We start from the raw sequence: 17,131 nt of genomic DNA on the forward strand, positions 1-17,131 counted from the left end.
ATTCTTAAGCACAATTTATTCATTATGTGATCATAATCTAACAGTGGTGATGGGCTGGGGGAGTGTAGGGAGTTGAACTGTGCCCTCCAAAAGTCTGCTTAAGTTCTAACCCCTGGTACCTGTCCAAGGGACCTTATTTAGAAATATGGCCTTTGCAGATGTAATCAAGTTATGGTGAGATCATCCTGGAGTAGCACAGGCCCTAAATCCAGTAACTGGTGTCCTTATAAGGAGAGAGAGATTTCAAGACACACAGAGACACAGAGAGAAGGCCATATGAAGACAGGCAGAGAGTGGAGTTATGCTACTCCACGCCAAGGAGTCCCAGGAGCCACAAGGAGCTGGAAGAAGTGAGGCAGGATTCTCCACAGAGACTTCAGAGGGAGCAAGGCCCTGCAAATATTTTTATTTTGGACCCCTGCCTCCAAAATTGGGACAAAGTCCATTCCTAATGTCTTGAGCCGTCCAGTCTGTGAGACTCTGCTATAGCAGCTGAAAAGAACTAACAGAGAAGGAACGGCTTTTACTTCAGAAGAAATTCGGGGGAGGGGATTCAAGCCAGAGAGAAGGCACCGAAGGAAAATAAGGCAGTGAATCACCTCACAAAATAAGGCTTGTGCGAGTCTGAACCTATTTAGGTCTTGGAGTCAGTTTTCACATTTCAAATGTGGACATAAAAGTACTTGGTCCCTGAGGCTGGACATGGGGATGGTCTGTGTACCGTAATGGATAATAATAAATAGGTTATTATTCAATACTCTAGGAATATAATGTGGCAGTCTGTTCCCCTATTACAGTATTACTGTTGGTGCTGTGTCAGGTCGGACACATTTGCACACCCCCTATCATGAAGGCAGTACTCGTTGACAGTCTGGCATCACCGCGGTTCAGCGGTTCTCAAATGGCGGCAATTTGCACCCTTCACCCAGGGATATACAACAATGTCTGGGACATTTTTGGTTGTCCCAACTGAGAAGGAGAGGCTACTGACAAGTAGTACGTAGAGACCAGGGATGCTGCTAAAACATCCTACAAAGCACAGAGCAGCCCCCACAACAAAGAACTGTCAAGAGTCAAGAGTGCTGATGTAGGGGACACCTGGGTGGCTCAGTCTGCTAAGCATCTGCCTTTAGCTCAGGTCATGATTCCAGGGTCCTGGGATCGAGCCCCAGATCTGGCTCCCTGCTTCACAGGGAGTCTGCTTCTCCCTACCCGCCCCCCACCCTGGCTCGTGCTTTCTCTCTCAAATAAATAAAATCTTTAAAAAAAGATTTTTTTTTTTAAAAAATCTTTTTTTAAAGATTTTATTTATCTATTTAACAGACAGAGATCACAAGTAGGCAGAGAGGCAGGCCAAGAGAAAGGAAGGGGAAGCAGGCTCCCTGCTGAGCAGAGAGCCCAATGCAGGGCTCGATCCCAGGATCCTGAGATCATGACCTGGACCAAAGGCAGAGGCTTAACCCACAGAGCCACTCAGGTGCCCCAAATAAATAAATCTTTAAAAAAAAAAAAAGAGCACTGAGGTGAGAACTCTGCTCTAGAAGTACCCACATAACGGGCAGTCAGAGCTTCAACTATAAAGAATTCACTTTCTCATCCAGAAGAGCCTAACAGGTCACGTATCCTTCAGAAATGTGGTCGAAGAGACTATTAATACAGTGACCCATAACCAGCCCAGGGCTAATGGAAACTTCCTCTAGTTGTCTAAAAAAGGTGAAAACCCCTGCCCTGGAGGACAGCCCTGCAGTCACTACCAGCTCTGCAAGCCTGGCACTGACACACAGGTCACAGAGCCGAAGCGGCCGCACCTACTGCCATCTATGGAGTGTGCTCAGCGTAAACCAGCTGCCAGAGGAGCTCAGAGGAGGAAGAGGAACCGCTCTCCCAGGCGGTCTCCCCCGGTAGCCAGGAGCCTCCCTGAAGCTGAAACCCCTAGAAGACCCAGCAGCTAAGTCCCTTGGCTGAACCCTGGAATTACAATTAGGCAGTGGGTGGGTGGCTCGGCCCTCCAGAGTTGGCACAGGTAATTATCCTTTATCTGTACCTCGCAGCCAAGTCTAAATTATTGCCGTCTTCAAAGCTGTCGTATCTCCTTCGCTGCTGCCTCTGGCATGCAAAGCATTCGTAGTTGCCTCCTTGAAGCTACAGGGTAAATACGGCTGTGCATACTGTACATTTTTAACCGAGCCTGTTTATCAAGTCTCTGAGGTCTGCTTGTCACCGTCACCGTGAATTCAGGTCATAAACAACTTGAGCCTTCAGTGCTATTCTCCTAGAAATATGAGGAGCTCATGGCGAAGGGGAAAAAAGAAATCCCAGTTTGGTAAAGGCAAAGACAGGTACCAAGGTTGCCCTCTTCGTTGGAGCCATATGTATATATTTTTTCCTTTCACTTGCTAATAATACAAGTTCAAACATACCTGAGCAAATACATGTGGGAGAGTTGTGGAGGCAAAACCAGCCATAACGACAAAATCCGCCATGGAGGGGCAAAGCACATGGCTGAGTAGAAGAGCGTATACCTTAATTCTCAAGTTCCAAAAGTCTATTTACTGGGTAGTTCTACGCAAGTTTGAGAATAAAAGTTGTGCTATATTGGCTTAAATACCCTTAATGTTTTCATGAACTCACTGAAGACCTCATAATCAAAGCTACATTTATATTTAAGATCAGCTTCGTCCTGTCAACGTATATTTTATCAAGAAAATGAAAAGTTTAGTTCCAGCTTTTGGTCCACTGAGACAGAACAAATATTTCAACAGCTGGAAGATGTTAAAAGTCCAGAATAATGGCATTTGAAGAGTCATATATAATTACTTTCTCCTAAAAACAAAACATCTCAAAGAAAGCCAAAAAAGCATGCTATCTCATAGGAAACCAAATAAACATAAAAATACAAAATTATAATCCCTCCCCAATTTTTATTTATCAAATTTACCTAGCTATCGGGACTACTGAAACTGTCCCAGGTAAGAGAAATAATTTCTTCCTGAAGTTATGGCAACAGTATTTTCCTAAGTATGAAAAACAGTAAGTAGCATCTTTAAGTATTTATCATAGTCGTAGTACGGCTTTTCAGGATAGACTGTACATAATTTTCATTTCAGCTGGACACCAAGCAGCAGCTGAAATAATTTATAATACAGGCAAATTAAAAGAAGCAAAAAGAAAAGCTCATACTCTGTTTCAATTTAGCTTGAATTTTCAAGCTGAAATATCAGCAACTCAGAGGTAGAATTTAAACTATCTCATGATACACCTGCACTTTTATTTTATACATTTATAGAAGCCTGTTACCAGGTTTCTCTTTCCCCTTGTCTATCTAAACTGCACCCCATGAACTACACTTACACCTATTTTATGCCAGCAGTTCAACCCACCATCATTGCCTTCCTATGTGAAAAAATACCACATATTTATGTTGTTTCTCTAAGTTCACATTCTAGAAAAGATGGAGTATTTACAAAGGACCAGTAAAAAAATACTTTGCAATCCCTCAAGACACTGAGTACACTTGATGAAGAATGTTCCCTAAAGAAAGACAGAGTTGGGGCCACTGTATGGCTCAGATGGTTAAGCATCTGCCTTCGGCTCAGGTCACGAACTCAGGGTCCTGGCATGGAGTCCTGCATCAGGCTCCCTGCTCCGTGGGGAGTCTGCTTCTCCCTCTGCCTCTGCCTGCAGCTCCCTTCCACTTGTGCTCTCTCTGTCTCTCTGTCTCAGATGAATAAATAAAATCTTTAAAAACACAGAGCTGAGGGGAGTGTATGTGTGTATGTGTGAGTGTGTGTGTGTGAAACACTCTCCCAGCTGACTGACTTTATCCCCTTCAGAAGGAAGTACTGGCGTACTGCTCTCATTCTCCCAGTCACAGGGAGAATTCCTAGACCAGTAGCCATTAAGAGCAGTGGGTTTCAAATTAAGTTACAAACACTCGAATTGTGTCCCAGCTTGTTCTCAACTGGAGCAACTTTGATGTGTTTTCTACAGAAATTCTATGACAGAAGAAGTGTGAAAAACGCTGATAGTGAATAATACGAGTGCTACCTCCCCAGGGATGTTATGAGAATCCAATGATAAAATGTGTAAAATGCTCAGAACTGCGGCTTGCGCACTGGAAAAGCTAGACAGAGGTTGGCAGGGATGATCTCAGTCTCGACTGGGTATGAAATTTAAAGAAAATGAAACATGGATGCTACTATGATGCCACACAGGGAAACTGTAAGTCTAACATCACAAGCTTTTAAAGGATAATCAACCCTAAAGGACAATTGAATTACAGAGCTTTAAAACCAGACGTACGGCCAGCAACATCACAAAATGGCTTACCTTTTCTTCTTGGTGATAATGAGCACGTCGTTAAAGAGAAAGAAGTAGACTTGCTGTTTAGATGTCCTTCTTGAGAAAAGCACGGTGTCTTCTACATAGGCTGTCAACTCACCTCTTTTGACCAACCACCGGGAAGAGGAGACTAAAGGAAAAGGCTACAGAAGGAGAAAAACTCAGTGTATGAAGCCAAATGAAAGTCCTTTTAAGATTATTGAAGGGGAAGTTAAACTCCCATCTAAACAAACAATACATATCCTGGTATACATCATTACTTTATAAGTATATAACAGTGAAATATAATTAGAGAAGTACAGTATATTCTCCAAGAGGAAATGAAAGAAGAACAATTATTTCCCAATAGAAAAAACTATTAACTTGCTTATAAGACAACTAAAACTCAATGAGAAAATATTATTGGGTTAGCCCAAAATTATTACCCTTCTGTAACTCTCAAAAGATGGACAGGGAGTCACTTAAAATGGAAAAGCATCAAAAGGAAATCTATCAGTACCAAACTGCTGCTATTTTAAATATCACAGAACAGAACCTGATAACTATAGTTACAAAAAACAAAAAAGTCTACATTCACTTTATCAACTAAAAGGATTTTATTCAACAGGAAAAACCCTACAAACTATGTTTTGTCTACTGATATTTACTTAGTCATAGTCTGGAGAACACCTGTTCTTAAGTTTATAGTAGTTTTCCTCATAGAAATTCATCTCTGACAGCATCAGGCCACTTTCTCATTATGCAAACTATGTTCTTTCAAAATAATCCATCTTCATCTCATAGAAAAGCCTGTATCCAAGGAATTACATACTGCTTTTTATTTATTCAGTGCCCAGTTTCCAACTGAAAAACTCTCAAAACTACAGAATAATCCTTATCCTTGAGTTCTTTTTTTTTTTTTAAGTTATGAGAAATGCTTACTGTCAAAAATCTGATTTTGAAAACTGTACCCAGAGAATAAGCAAAAGGTCTTGGACACATACACAGCTGTAATAGTTCCAAAGGCCATCCTTTTCAGGGAACAGTGATTTAAAAATAGCTAGAGGAAACTGAGGGTATAGAGAAGAAATAAGAAAGCTAAGAAAGGATTTCATACACCAACACACACACACACACACACACACACACACTCATATATGTATTTTTTTAATTTTATAAAGGGACCTTTGTAAGGAGGTTGCTCATCAGTTACAGACTATTTTCCTGAAGGTTTAGAAAGGAAGATGAAAGATTATGGTTGACCTCAAACTTTCGAAGTTGGCTATTAAGGGAGTTCATGGAGTTTCCAGCCCCCAAATCGCAAATCAAACAATTATCCAACTGGGATGGCTGAGACTTAAAAGGCGATAACAGAGAGATGCTTAGACAACTCGGGAGGACCCTACCATCCCACCCCAGAGGTCACCACAAGGGATCACGTGTCGGGTTTGGTCCCATGAAAGGGATGCAGTTGTGGAGAACACAGAGCTAACTTGCTAGCGCGTGTAAGCCTACAGGATATACTGAGGGCGTTCTTCGGCTAAGGTCCAGTGTATACGCCACCCGAGAGCAGTTCTTGGTTCAGGAAACAAGGGAAGTATATCTTTCATTCTACATAGTTTTAAAAACAGATTGATTTTTATGGACTCCTCACATTCCATGAGGCAAAAATTAAGATCTAAAATCAGCAGCAGTTTTCAAGATGTCAATGCTTTTTTGAAAGCAAAAATCTGGCATTATAAGTGTTGTTTGTTTCCAAATTTACTATTAGGAGATTAAACTCATTTCAATAGTTTTGGGGTTTTTTTTTGTTTTTGTTTTTGTTTTTAAAGAAGAAACTACTAAAATGACCAAAGAAGAGAATCCAGACAATCCACGGTAGAATAAATGAATGCCCCTAGTTAAGAAACTCTGACTAGAACTAACACTAGAAAAGAAATACATGAACAAAAATATTTCCTTAAAAGTCCTGAAATAATTTCTATGGAGAAAAGACTTTTCATTCTTTTTGGTTTTAAGCAGCATCTTAGAAAACTAGCTTCTGCGTAAAATTTAACAATTTTATAGGCCAGCAATACAAAGAAGAGTTGCTGATGAATAACTTTTTAATCAATATAAAATTAATCATTTAAGCATTTTAAAGATTTATTTATTTATTTATTTATTTGACAGAGAAAGAGAGAGAGAGATCTTACAAGTAGGCAGAGCAGCAGGCAGAGATAGAGGGGGAAGCAGGCTCCCCACTGAGCAGAAAGCCCGATGCAGGGCTCGATCCCAGGAACCTAAGATCATGACCTGAGCCAAAAGGCAAAGGTTTAACCCACTGAGCCATCCAGGCACCTCCATTTAAGCATTTTAAAGTGTACATGTAATTCGGTAACTTTTAGTACATTCACAGTGCAATGCAATAATCATCACCACCTAATTTCAGAACATTCTCATTACTTGAATGGTAAGTAATCAGAGAGGGAGAAAAACCAAGAGAGAATTTTTAACTATAGGAAACAAACTGAGGGTTACTGGTGGAGGGATGGGGTAACAGGGCAATGGGAATTAAGAAGGGCACGTGATGTGATGAGCACCAGCCGAGGAATTACTGAACTCCTCATCTGAAACTAGTGATGTACTATATGTAGGCTAATTGAATTTAAATAAATAAATAAATAAATAAACCCCTATATGCAGTAAGCGGTCACTCTCCATACTGCCCTCTCTCTCCTACCCAGGCCCTGGGAGCCAGTAATCTACCTTCCAAATTTGCCTATTCCGGATAGTCCATATCAACAGAATTATTGAATACAGGACCTTCAATGGTGGCATGTATCAGAACTTTAATCCTTTTTTATAGCTAAACACTACTTCACTTTATGAATGTAGCACATTTTATTCATCAGTTCACCTATTTTCTTGACGGACATTGGGGTCAATTCCACTTTTTCGGCTATTATGAATAATGCTGCCATGAACATTCACATAAAACATTTCATTTGAATGACTGTCATCAGTCCTCCTGAGTATTTACCTAGCAGTGGAATTGCTGGGTCATATGAGAACTCGAAGCCACCAAACTGTCTTCTGTAATTCACAGACTTTTTAATACCTCAGACTTCTGCATTTGTCCACTATATCTTGGGCTTCTAGTTATAAGCCAAGTCCCCAAATAATGACCAGGAAACCTATCCACCCACCAATACACCACCCCACTCCATTGCACTTAATTTATGTTTCATGGTCTAGCCCGGCATCCTCAACTTCCCCATGTGCTTATTCATAAGGCCAAACTTTCCATTACAAGACAAAAAAATATTCCTCCCCAACTCTGAGGAGGCAACTTTTAGAGAAAGCTGGGGTCTACAGGAAAAAATACTCGGATCTGAGGTACAAACTGGTGTCTGACCAAGTTTTTCTCCAGAGCCCTCATTTCCTTCCTACTGCCAGGGTTCTTGGATGGAAAGTCTAATCTGTTTAAAAAGTTTCACATCTTATTCACTCTTCATCCCTCTGCAACATGCCTACCAGGCCTATGAAACGATTCTTTCTTTTTTAATGTTAAGTTAGTCACCATACAGTACATCATTAGTTTTTGATGTAGTGTTCCATGATTCATTGTTTGCATATAACACCCAGTGTTTTATGCAATAGGTACCCTTCCTTAATACCCATCACTGGGCTCACCCATCGCCCCCAACTCCCCTCCCTTCTAAAATCTCCCACTTGTTTCCCAGAGTCCATACTATGAAACTATTCTGACAAAGAATCTGAATATTTACCTCTTGCTTACTGTCAATCAGATCTGTTCCAAGTCCTTTATATAATGAATTTAATCCTCACAATAACTCCCTAAGGGAAAGTAACTATCATCAGTCCCATTTTAAGGTTCAGAAAACTGAGACATAAAGTAATGTCCAAACTCACAGAGCTAGTAGCTGCTGGAGTTATTTTCTAATTTGCAATTTCCTAATTTTTTTTTCCCCTTAACTTTTTCTTATCTCTCTGAGCTTATACACTGAAGATACTTCTTGTCTATATGTGAGTTGCAAATATTTTTCCAGTTTGCTATTTCTCTCTCTATTTTTTTAAGTCTTATTTTTCTCTTCTATAGAAAAAATTTTAAAATTTTTTTCATATATATGAACTTACCAATTTTTTTAATGACTTCTGGATTTGGAATAAGTTCAAAAGGCCTTTCCCATGTTGCTGAAGTGTCGCTTCCCTGCTTAGAACCTTTCAGTGGCTCCCAGATGACCTTGCTCAGCTGTTCCTCTTGGCACATAAGGCCCCCCAACGTGAACTGCTGTTTACTGCTTGACTCTGCCTTCTCCCCCTGCATCCCATGCCTACCCACACTGGATGCATACAACTGCTGGGCTAAAGCAGCTGAAGCCATGCCCTGTCCATTTGTTCCTCCTTTTTACTTCTATAAGACCCTTCCTAACTCACCTTTCAAGATTCAGCTTAAAGGTACCTCTGGTATGAAGCCTTGCCTGACTGCGACTAGCTCCCCACGTGGCCCAGTATGTCTCATGGGTAGGGCTGACCACCCCTTCCCATTGAGAGTGTTCTCCCCCCTCCCCCAAAAAAAAATGTGCGGGAAGGAATCAAACCATAAAATTCACTCTTAACTATAGAGAACAAACTGAGGGTTGCTGGAGGGGAGGGGGGTGGGGGGAGGGTCTAGATGGGGGATGGGCATTAAGGAGGGCACTTGTTATGATGAGCACTGGGGGTTGTATGTAAGTGATGAATCACTGAATTCTAAAACAAATTTTTTTAAAGAAAGGAGAGAAGTTCTCAATTGTCTTCCATCCACAGTGACAGCAGCAGACGATGCAGACTCCTGTGTACTTCAGGGGTCTTCCAGTAGATGGTTAAGTTTCCTGAAGACAGGGATCAGGTTTTGGTTTTCTGGCTGCCTTCCACAGAGAAAGTGCTCACAAAATTTGTTGAAGCAACACATGTGCTTGGACAAATCATTTGACTTCTTCAAACAGCTATAGCTTCTCCTCTTTAAAATGAATGGAATAAAAATGTCCACTGTTGCCCATAAAGTGCTATGGAAATAATATCCTCAGATTTTACGTATTCCTAAGTAGTCTGAATTAAGGGTCTTATTGTAAATCTAAACACAGAATATCTTCCTTTAGGCTTGCAAATATTTTAATCATTGAACCAAAAGAAAACAAAAAACCCAAAATTCATGAACTCCATTGATGTTAACCATATATTTTTAAGGATCCGTGGGGTAAGCATTTTTCAATTACAAATTAATTTGGGGCTCTAGAGAAACAGAGCTTAAAGATATCTCAAGCCAACAGATTTCCAGTAAAGAAAAATGATCAGGGAAAAGATTTATCATCTTTAAAAATCAAAATGGTTAGGAATTTATAATCTTCAGAAAGGATGAGATAAAGCTTTTGATGTCTAGGTATATTTTCTAAAATACTTAGAAACGAATTACCGAGAAGGACAAGTTTCTCTTTGAGGGAGGGAGGAAAGATGGGTTTGGAAATGGCTATACATTTCTGTAGAAGGCCATGATGACAAACTGCATATGTGCATTTGTTTTTCACAAGTACACATCATCTTCCGTTCTAAGAATTATGTGTCACGTTCCTGCCTCTCAACCATTGTAGTCAGGATGTTCTGGTGAGAGTTTACACTGATCTTCAAGTCAAGACACAGGCCCCTCCGCCTGATTCCATCACCACTAGCCCAGTGATCCCTTTAACAATTAAGTATTCTCTGGACTTTATATTCCTCATTTATAAAATAAAATCATACAGCTCTACTGAACCAGTGGTCCTCCAGCCATAACAGCAAGGCAGAGAATCTCCTTTCCGCACAAGACCATGAAATGCTGATCCCTTTCACAGATACCTACCACGCAATTTAGGAGCATTTTTACTATGAAAAAATACGACTAGTCACTTTAAGTTGCTTAATTAAAGTTACAAGCTACAAATACAACAGAATCACAACCGTGTGATCCCGCATCCATGCAGAACTCAGTTGTGAGCCAACAAAGGACTATGACCCAGATTTGCCATTAACAGTCATTTTCTTCTTTACACATCCTGTCATCCACTCCTAAACAGTATCGACAAGCAGGGAGAGGCAGCACATACCCAAAAAAGAATTATGGAAGAAAAACTAATTTGAAAAGAACACTCCACTAACAATCTTTTTCTTTTCTTTTTTTTCAGAATGGAAGAGGAGTGTCTTTACCTAATTGAGGAGAACACGCGCTACAATTTATGGATTTTGTTTGTTTTGCAGGACACTTTGAGAATAGTCGTGACATCACTATCCATTCTAAAATTCTTTTTTTTTTTTTAAACCACCCTTTTTCCTAAATTTAGGGAGGCAGCGTGAGGAAATGTGCTAGTTAGATAAACCTAACCTTGTGGCCTTGAGAAAGGCAACTTTATCTGGCTACCATAAGCAGGAGCAGAGCTGCCTGGAGCTTCTACGATGCCCTCAGCCGGTGCAGTTCATCTCCGGTCAATTTATGGCCCTTCTTTGAAAAGCAAATTCCTATGCACTTTGTTGCCCTTAACTATCTGTCTCTATTTACATAAGATTTAAGCAAGAGCAGCAATAAATCTGTTTATGAAGAAACACGAGAATACCTTAATTTTAAATTCCAGCTGGGAGTTAATTGTGTACATCATTTCAGTCCTTTCCATCTTCCGAGCTCCTTCATTGCACAGTCGAACCAGCTGAGAACAAAGAAGAAGAAGGACGGTGAAGAGGTCAAGGAGAGAAACCTCCATCTCAAATGCAGATCTCTCGCAGGAAATAAGCTGCACTTGGGAAGCTCCAGAGACTCATTTCGAACAGTTAAAGAACTCACAGTCTTACACAGTGAAGACATTGTACCCAGTTATAGATGGTGTCATTAAGATGTGAAGACAGAGGGGGAAAAATAGTCCTGAGAAGTCTCCGGGACACATGTGCTCTGAGGGCTCTCCCACAGTCTGGTCTCTGACCTTCTGGCTCTTTTCCTTTGTCCTCCTCCTCTCCTTCCCCAGGGAAACCTCAGCCAGCCTCAGGGCAAGCTTTTCCTCTCTCCCCACTTCCAAATCAGACTATCAATTGCAAAGGCAAATTTTAAGCAGAGTCCTACCTGCAAAGCATGTGAACAATACACAGGGTGCCAAAAGAGGGAAGGCTCTGGGTAGAACCCAAGGGTCGATGATTTTTCAAGGATGGCCAAGCTAAGGGAAATTCAGTTTAACTAGAACTACTGAACTACCTAGGAACTGAATGTATTCCAAGACGTTTAATGGGGGCCTGTAATTTATAATAAAAAATTCATCTGGTCTTGGTTTTTAGTTCCCAGCACACAGTCCCTTCAGCCCTTGTAACTTCCTATATAAGAGCCAGGGGGGCATCTTTAGTTATAATATGTAGTTCTGTTCCCAGTTCCTGAAAGCTCCAAGGCCATAATGCTGAAATGAGTGTCTTCCTATTCCTAACAAGCCCCTTTCAACCACATCTGAATTTACCTTAGTGAGGTAGCTTGTGAAACCCCCTAAGGATAAGGCTGGTTGTCAGGGGAGCCAACCAAGTGATTACAGAGAGGGTTGTAACTTTCAGCCCCACCAGACCCTCCCCAACCAGACTTTTGGGGACGGGAGTAGGCTGGCGATTGGCTTGACCACTAATCGTCAATGATGGAATCAATCATGCCTACAGAATGAAACCTCCATTAAAAATTCCCAGACTGGGGCGCCTGGGTGGCTCAGTGGTTAAGCCGCTGCCTTCGGCTCGGGTCATGATCTCGGGGTCCTGGGATCGAGTCCCGCGTCGGGCTCTCTGCTCAGCAGGGAGCCTGCTTCCTCCTCTCTCTCTCTCTGCCTGCCTCTCTGCCTGCTTGTGATTTCTCTCTGTCAAATAAATAAAATAAAATCTTTAAAAAAAAAAAAAAAAAAAAATTCCCAGACTGTGAATTTCAGAGAGCTTCCAAGTTGGTGCACAAGAACACATCTGTGTGCTGGGGGGGGCTGGTGAACCTCACACTCCGTGGAGACAGAAGCTCTGGGCTCGAGACCCTTTCAGACCTGGTCCTGGCGTTGGTCTGGGCACAGTGAACACCAAGAGCAAAGGGCTGATCATGGTAAAGTGATTCTGTGCCTGAGAAAGGAAAAGAGCCTGACACAAGGAAGATGGCACAAGATGAAGGGACAGAGGCCAGGGTCAAAGCACACAAGTTCTTAACGCATCTGGACTGCATCCCGAGTGCAAAGAGAAGCGTTACTCACAGGCTTTCAGCAGGGGAGAGAGAGGATGTAATTTATGCTACAATCGCAGGCATTCCCCAATGTGTTTGTTCAATTCCCTACTGATGGACGCTTAAATGATTTCCAATTGCTTAACAGATTTCTAGATTTGGGGGGTACCCCTATCTTCAGTTACAGCTTATATTTCAGTCTGAACCTGGAGACCACCGATGCAAGGATGGATGGCTACACCCAGTCACAAACAAGGGCCTAAAACACCCAGCGTAGGATTAGGGGCAATCTGAAACTGCAGTATGCTGAAAGGATTAAATCTAACCAGGCGGCCAAGGCTCCAGACATTTTCACAAATTCTCTTGAGGAATATGTTCACAGCTCCCGTATCTATGTTCCTGAATTTGGTCTGTCCCCTGGGTTCTACCACCAACTACCAACTTCCTATATGGCCCACAGGCAGCTCGAACTCTAAAATGAGAATGACCAAACCTACACACCCCCTTCATCACCCCCTCCCTGTGGTCCCGTGTCCTCTAGGCCAGTGACTAGTTCTAGCATCATCCACCTTCCCAGTCCGAAACCCTGGCCCTCACTGTTCTCAGTCGCCTCCTTCTCCTTTGTCCTCTGTAACATTTCCCTCCCTTTGCCTTGTGCCCAGAACTCGGGCCCAAACCCCCTCTTCCCTGGATTACTGGCCTACTAATTCTCTGTCACCCGTTGCTCCTACCTTACCCTTACACATCCTGATGATAACACTATCAGTCCTTGTAAGTTCAAATCTGATCATGAAACGCCTGGGCTATAAAATCCCTAGTAGGCTCCCCTGAGCTTTCAGAATTAGGTCTTAGCAACACCATGATCTGGCAACTGCTCTTATCCTGGACCTCAGCCTTACAAAATGTCTGGTCAAAGCACCACATTCCATCTTGCCTTTGCCCTTTTGCATGTGTGATTCCCACTGCCCGAACACCCTTCAGTCCACTCTGTCCAACCGACTCCTTCTTATCTAGATTTATAACCCCCCACCTATCTCTCAGGACTTATCTGGGACAGTTTCTCTCTAAAGAGAATGGAGAGCAGAGATTGTGAGATTTCCATATTTGTCAGCCTAGTGCCCACAGCCCAGCACCTAAAAACACAAGGAACACTCAGCAAATGTTTCTGTGTAAACAGCCTTCAGAGACAGTTTCTAAGTCACTTTAAAAAAGGGGGGTGGGGTCAGGGTAGAGGAGCAGTTCCTTTATAATTATCCTATTTTAAAATGAGAAGGGAAACTGGCATTAAGTTTGGGTTATCATCACACTTCCTAAACTTCCAAATATTGATTCCATCAGCAAAAGTCCATGGAGTCAGCCACCACAACAGAAGACAAGGTTTCAGAGAGCATATTAAAAACAAGAAAATTCCCCAAATGTCTTAAGCAATGGTCTCATCAGTGGAGCCCATTGTAATGACTATTTCAAAGGGACAAGAACTCGTTTGCAAATGTGTGCTCTGGTGTTTTTATTAAAATCAGGCTCAGCATATTAAAATAATGCCTTCCTTCAGCAGCTGTCAAAGATTTATTAAATTCAACTCGCTAACTTTTTTTAAGCCAAATTTATTTTTTTAAAAAAGCTCAAACCTTCTAACAAAGAAATATAAATTTAAAATATTTTCAATCTATTGCATTCACAAAGATTTTTTTTTAAGAGTTTATTTATTTGAAAGACAAAGATTACAAGGAGCGTGGGGAAAACAGGCTCCCTGCTAAGCAGAGAGCCCAAGACCCGCTCTGAAAGCAGAGGATTTAACCCACTGAGCGAGCCACTCAGACACCCCACATTCACAAAGATTAAATGAATATTTGATGCTGATAAGTGTGCAGAAAGACAGACATTTACATATCTTTTTTGGTGGCCATGGGCTTGGGAGCAGCCTTTCTTGAAGGTACTTGGGGGCCTTTAAAAATACCTAAATTTTGTCCCAACAAACCCACTTCTAGAAACTGGTCTTTAGAAATAATGAGATAAGCACAATCATTTATGTAAGACAATGTTCCAGGCAGTGCTAGTAGAATAGTAAGTGAAATGGGTACCATAAGAATCAATTTTTCTGGGTACATTTATACCATATATTGGTATTGGATTAGACATCCCATTGGAAGTATATGTAGTAGAATGACAGCAGTCATTACTCTTTTTTTTTTTTTTTTTAAGATTTTATTTATTTATTTGACAGAGAGAGATCACAAGTAGGCAGAGAGGCAGGCAGAGAGAGAGGAGGAAGCAGGCTCCCTGCTGAGCAGAGAGCCCGATGCGGGACTCGATCCCAGAACCCTGAGATCATGACCTGAGCCGAAGGCAGCGGCTTAACCCACTGAGCCACCCAGGCGCCCCTCTCTTATTTTTTTTAAGATTTTATTTATTTATTTGAGAGACAGATAGCAAGAGAGAGAATGGGGCTGTGGTGGGGGAAGGGGGGAGGTGTGGAGAGGGAGAGGGAGAAGCAGACTCCCCACTGAGCAGGGAGGCCAATGTCAGGCTCCATCCCAGGACTGTGGGATCAGAACCTGAACGAAAGGCAAATGCTTAATCAAATAAGTCACCCAAGTGACCCAACAGTCATTACTTTTGACAAAAGTACCAATATATTTTATTTTCTCTTACCTAAATTTTCCAAGTTTTCTATAATGTACACTTACTAGTTTATTTTCAGAGTATACCTTTGTAAACCTTAAAGTAGTACTTAGAGTGAAAATAGAAACCTTGTGAATCTTTCCCTTCCACACAGTTCAAAGTTCGATGTGTATGATTCTGGGACGATTTCTATACACTGGTAAACTATACACCGCTAACATAAATACAAGCATCAACACACTTGATTATCTAGATGTCATTACACCATCTGTATGGCTCTGCAACTTAATGTTCTTCGCGTAACGATATAGCTTAGGGATCTTTCCAGGGAAACAGATATGTATGCCTACCTTTCTGCAAATGGTAGAACCAGTAAGCTACAGAAGAAGATTAAAGAGAAGTGGCTATTTCACTACCAGGAGAAAAGCTTATACCTTAACAGATCTCCAAACAGAAGTATCATCTTTATGAGGAGAGAATGAAAGCAGTTAGTCCCTTCAGGAGACTAAATGCAAGAAGAGGGCAGGAAAGACTTCCCTGGCACAAGAAACCCACCCTCCAACCTCCCACTCCTTGAACCTCAGACACCACTCCGCACCAGCTGAACTTGAGATTTCCGGGCAATCGCCCACCCCGTAGCTCCACCCCAGCATGTGAACAGAAAATCGGGAAGTAAACACATTTTTATTTAACAGAAATATCTTTCTTGTTTTTGAGTTGTTCAATGAGGCCACTAAGTCTTTCTAAGGCCCCAAATTCAGTAAGCACTTACACTCACTTCAGCAACGTGTACGAGGAATTTCAGTGACATATTATTCATACTACACAAATAAATTTCATTAGTATTTTAATTGCCAGAAAAGATATTACTCATTTTTTCCAAGAATGAGTAACTATGTAGAGACACTTGCCCAAGGGCCTTAGGTAGTCTCCTTCTAAAAACTTGGACCCTGATATACCAAGTGTCACTCTCTAAAATAAATACTGGAAACTCCTACTTTCTTTTCTTTTCAACTAAAGCAAACAAGTAAAATTTCTGCATTTTAATTTTGAACAACAAATGCTCTATTTATACACTCTTTTTATTGAAAGTACTGATTATTGTTCTCCCAGAATCTTTAAACCCCATCAGTAACCTTGACAGATGAAAAAGAAGTTAATTCCTGAGTTGGCTGTATTAGTGGTTTTAGCTACCATACACCACTAGGAGACTCAAGAAATAATTCTGATGTTCATAACTTGTGCTCAAGAGAGAGAAAGAAATGCAGAGAAACAAGTCACTAGAAGGGCATTTCTTCACAGAGAGCCTTTTATATGTTTATAGTATCAGATTAAGGCAATTCACTGATCTATTACATTTTTGCCCGCCTTTCCTACAACTACCAGTGTCAAATCCAATGAACAAGAGATGCCTGAAGGAATGTAGTGGTTTATTTTAACTGCGGTGTGAAATTCTTGAAAAACACTAAATATCATTCCTAGTTCAATTCAACAATTACTACAGCCTTCCTCTTTCCTCTTCTGTGTGAATTCTTTTTCAACTTCTCAGTAACAACCAAGTAAAATCTGACAAAATTTCTTCCAAGTCCAATGCTAGAAGTTCATTAGTAGCATCTCCTAAAGACCATCTACCTACCGCCTCCAGGAAGGCAGCACAGGATACGGGGTCCTGGAGAAGAGACCCACTGGTGGTGGGACCTAAGGTCACCTCACATTTGTCAGGCTGTTTCTTCACTTAGTGTTTCCCGAAGTGGGATGTACACACCACTGATGGGGCAAGAGGTGAATTTTAGCAGTTGACAGATTGTTATGGTTTCATTTTTGTATCCCTCCAATTCATATAGTGAAATCCTAAACCCCAAAGATGATGGTATTCGGAAGTGGGGTCTTTGGGAGGTGCTTTAAAAGTCATGAGGGTAGGGGCACCTGGGTGGCTCAGTTGTTAAGCGTCTGCCT

The 17,131-nt window shown here is 41.4% G+C and overlaps 1 protein-coding gene across 3 annotated transcripts in view; it reads right to left on the bottom strand.

Moving 5' to 3' along the window:
- Positions 1-17,131, bottom strand: part of ARHGEF26 (Rho guanine nucleotide exchange factor 26) — a 122,903-nt gene that overhangs the window by 29,918 nt on the left and 75,854 nt on the right. For all 3 annotated transcript variants that reach the window (XM_059391712.1, XM_059391711.1, XM_059391710.1), the window contains 2 exons: positions 10,950-11,039; positions 4,330-4,484 (listed from right to left, as the gene is read on the bottom strand). In XM_059391712.1, coding sequence (XP_059247695.1) covers positions 4,330-4,484; positions 10,950-11,039 — 245 coding nt within the window. The remainder of the gene's footprint in view (positions 1-4,329; positions 4,485-10,949; positions 11,040-17,131) is intronic.

The sequence above is a fragment of the Mustela nigripes genome, chromosome 2, assembly GCF_022355385.1.
Source record: "Mustela nigripes isolate SB6536 chromosome 2, MUSNIG.SB6536, whole genome shotgun sequence".
NCBI lineage: Eukaryota > Metazoa > Chordata > Mammalia > Carnivora > Mustelidae > Mustela > Mustela nigripes.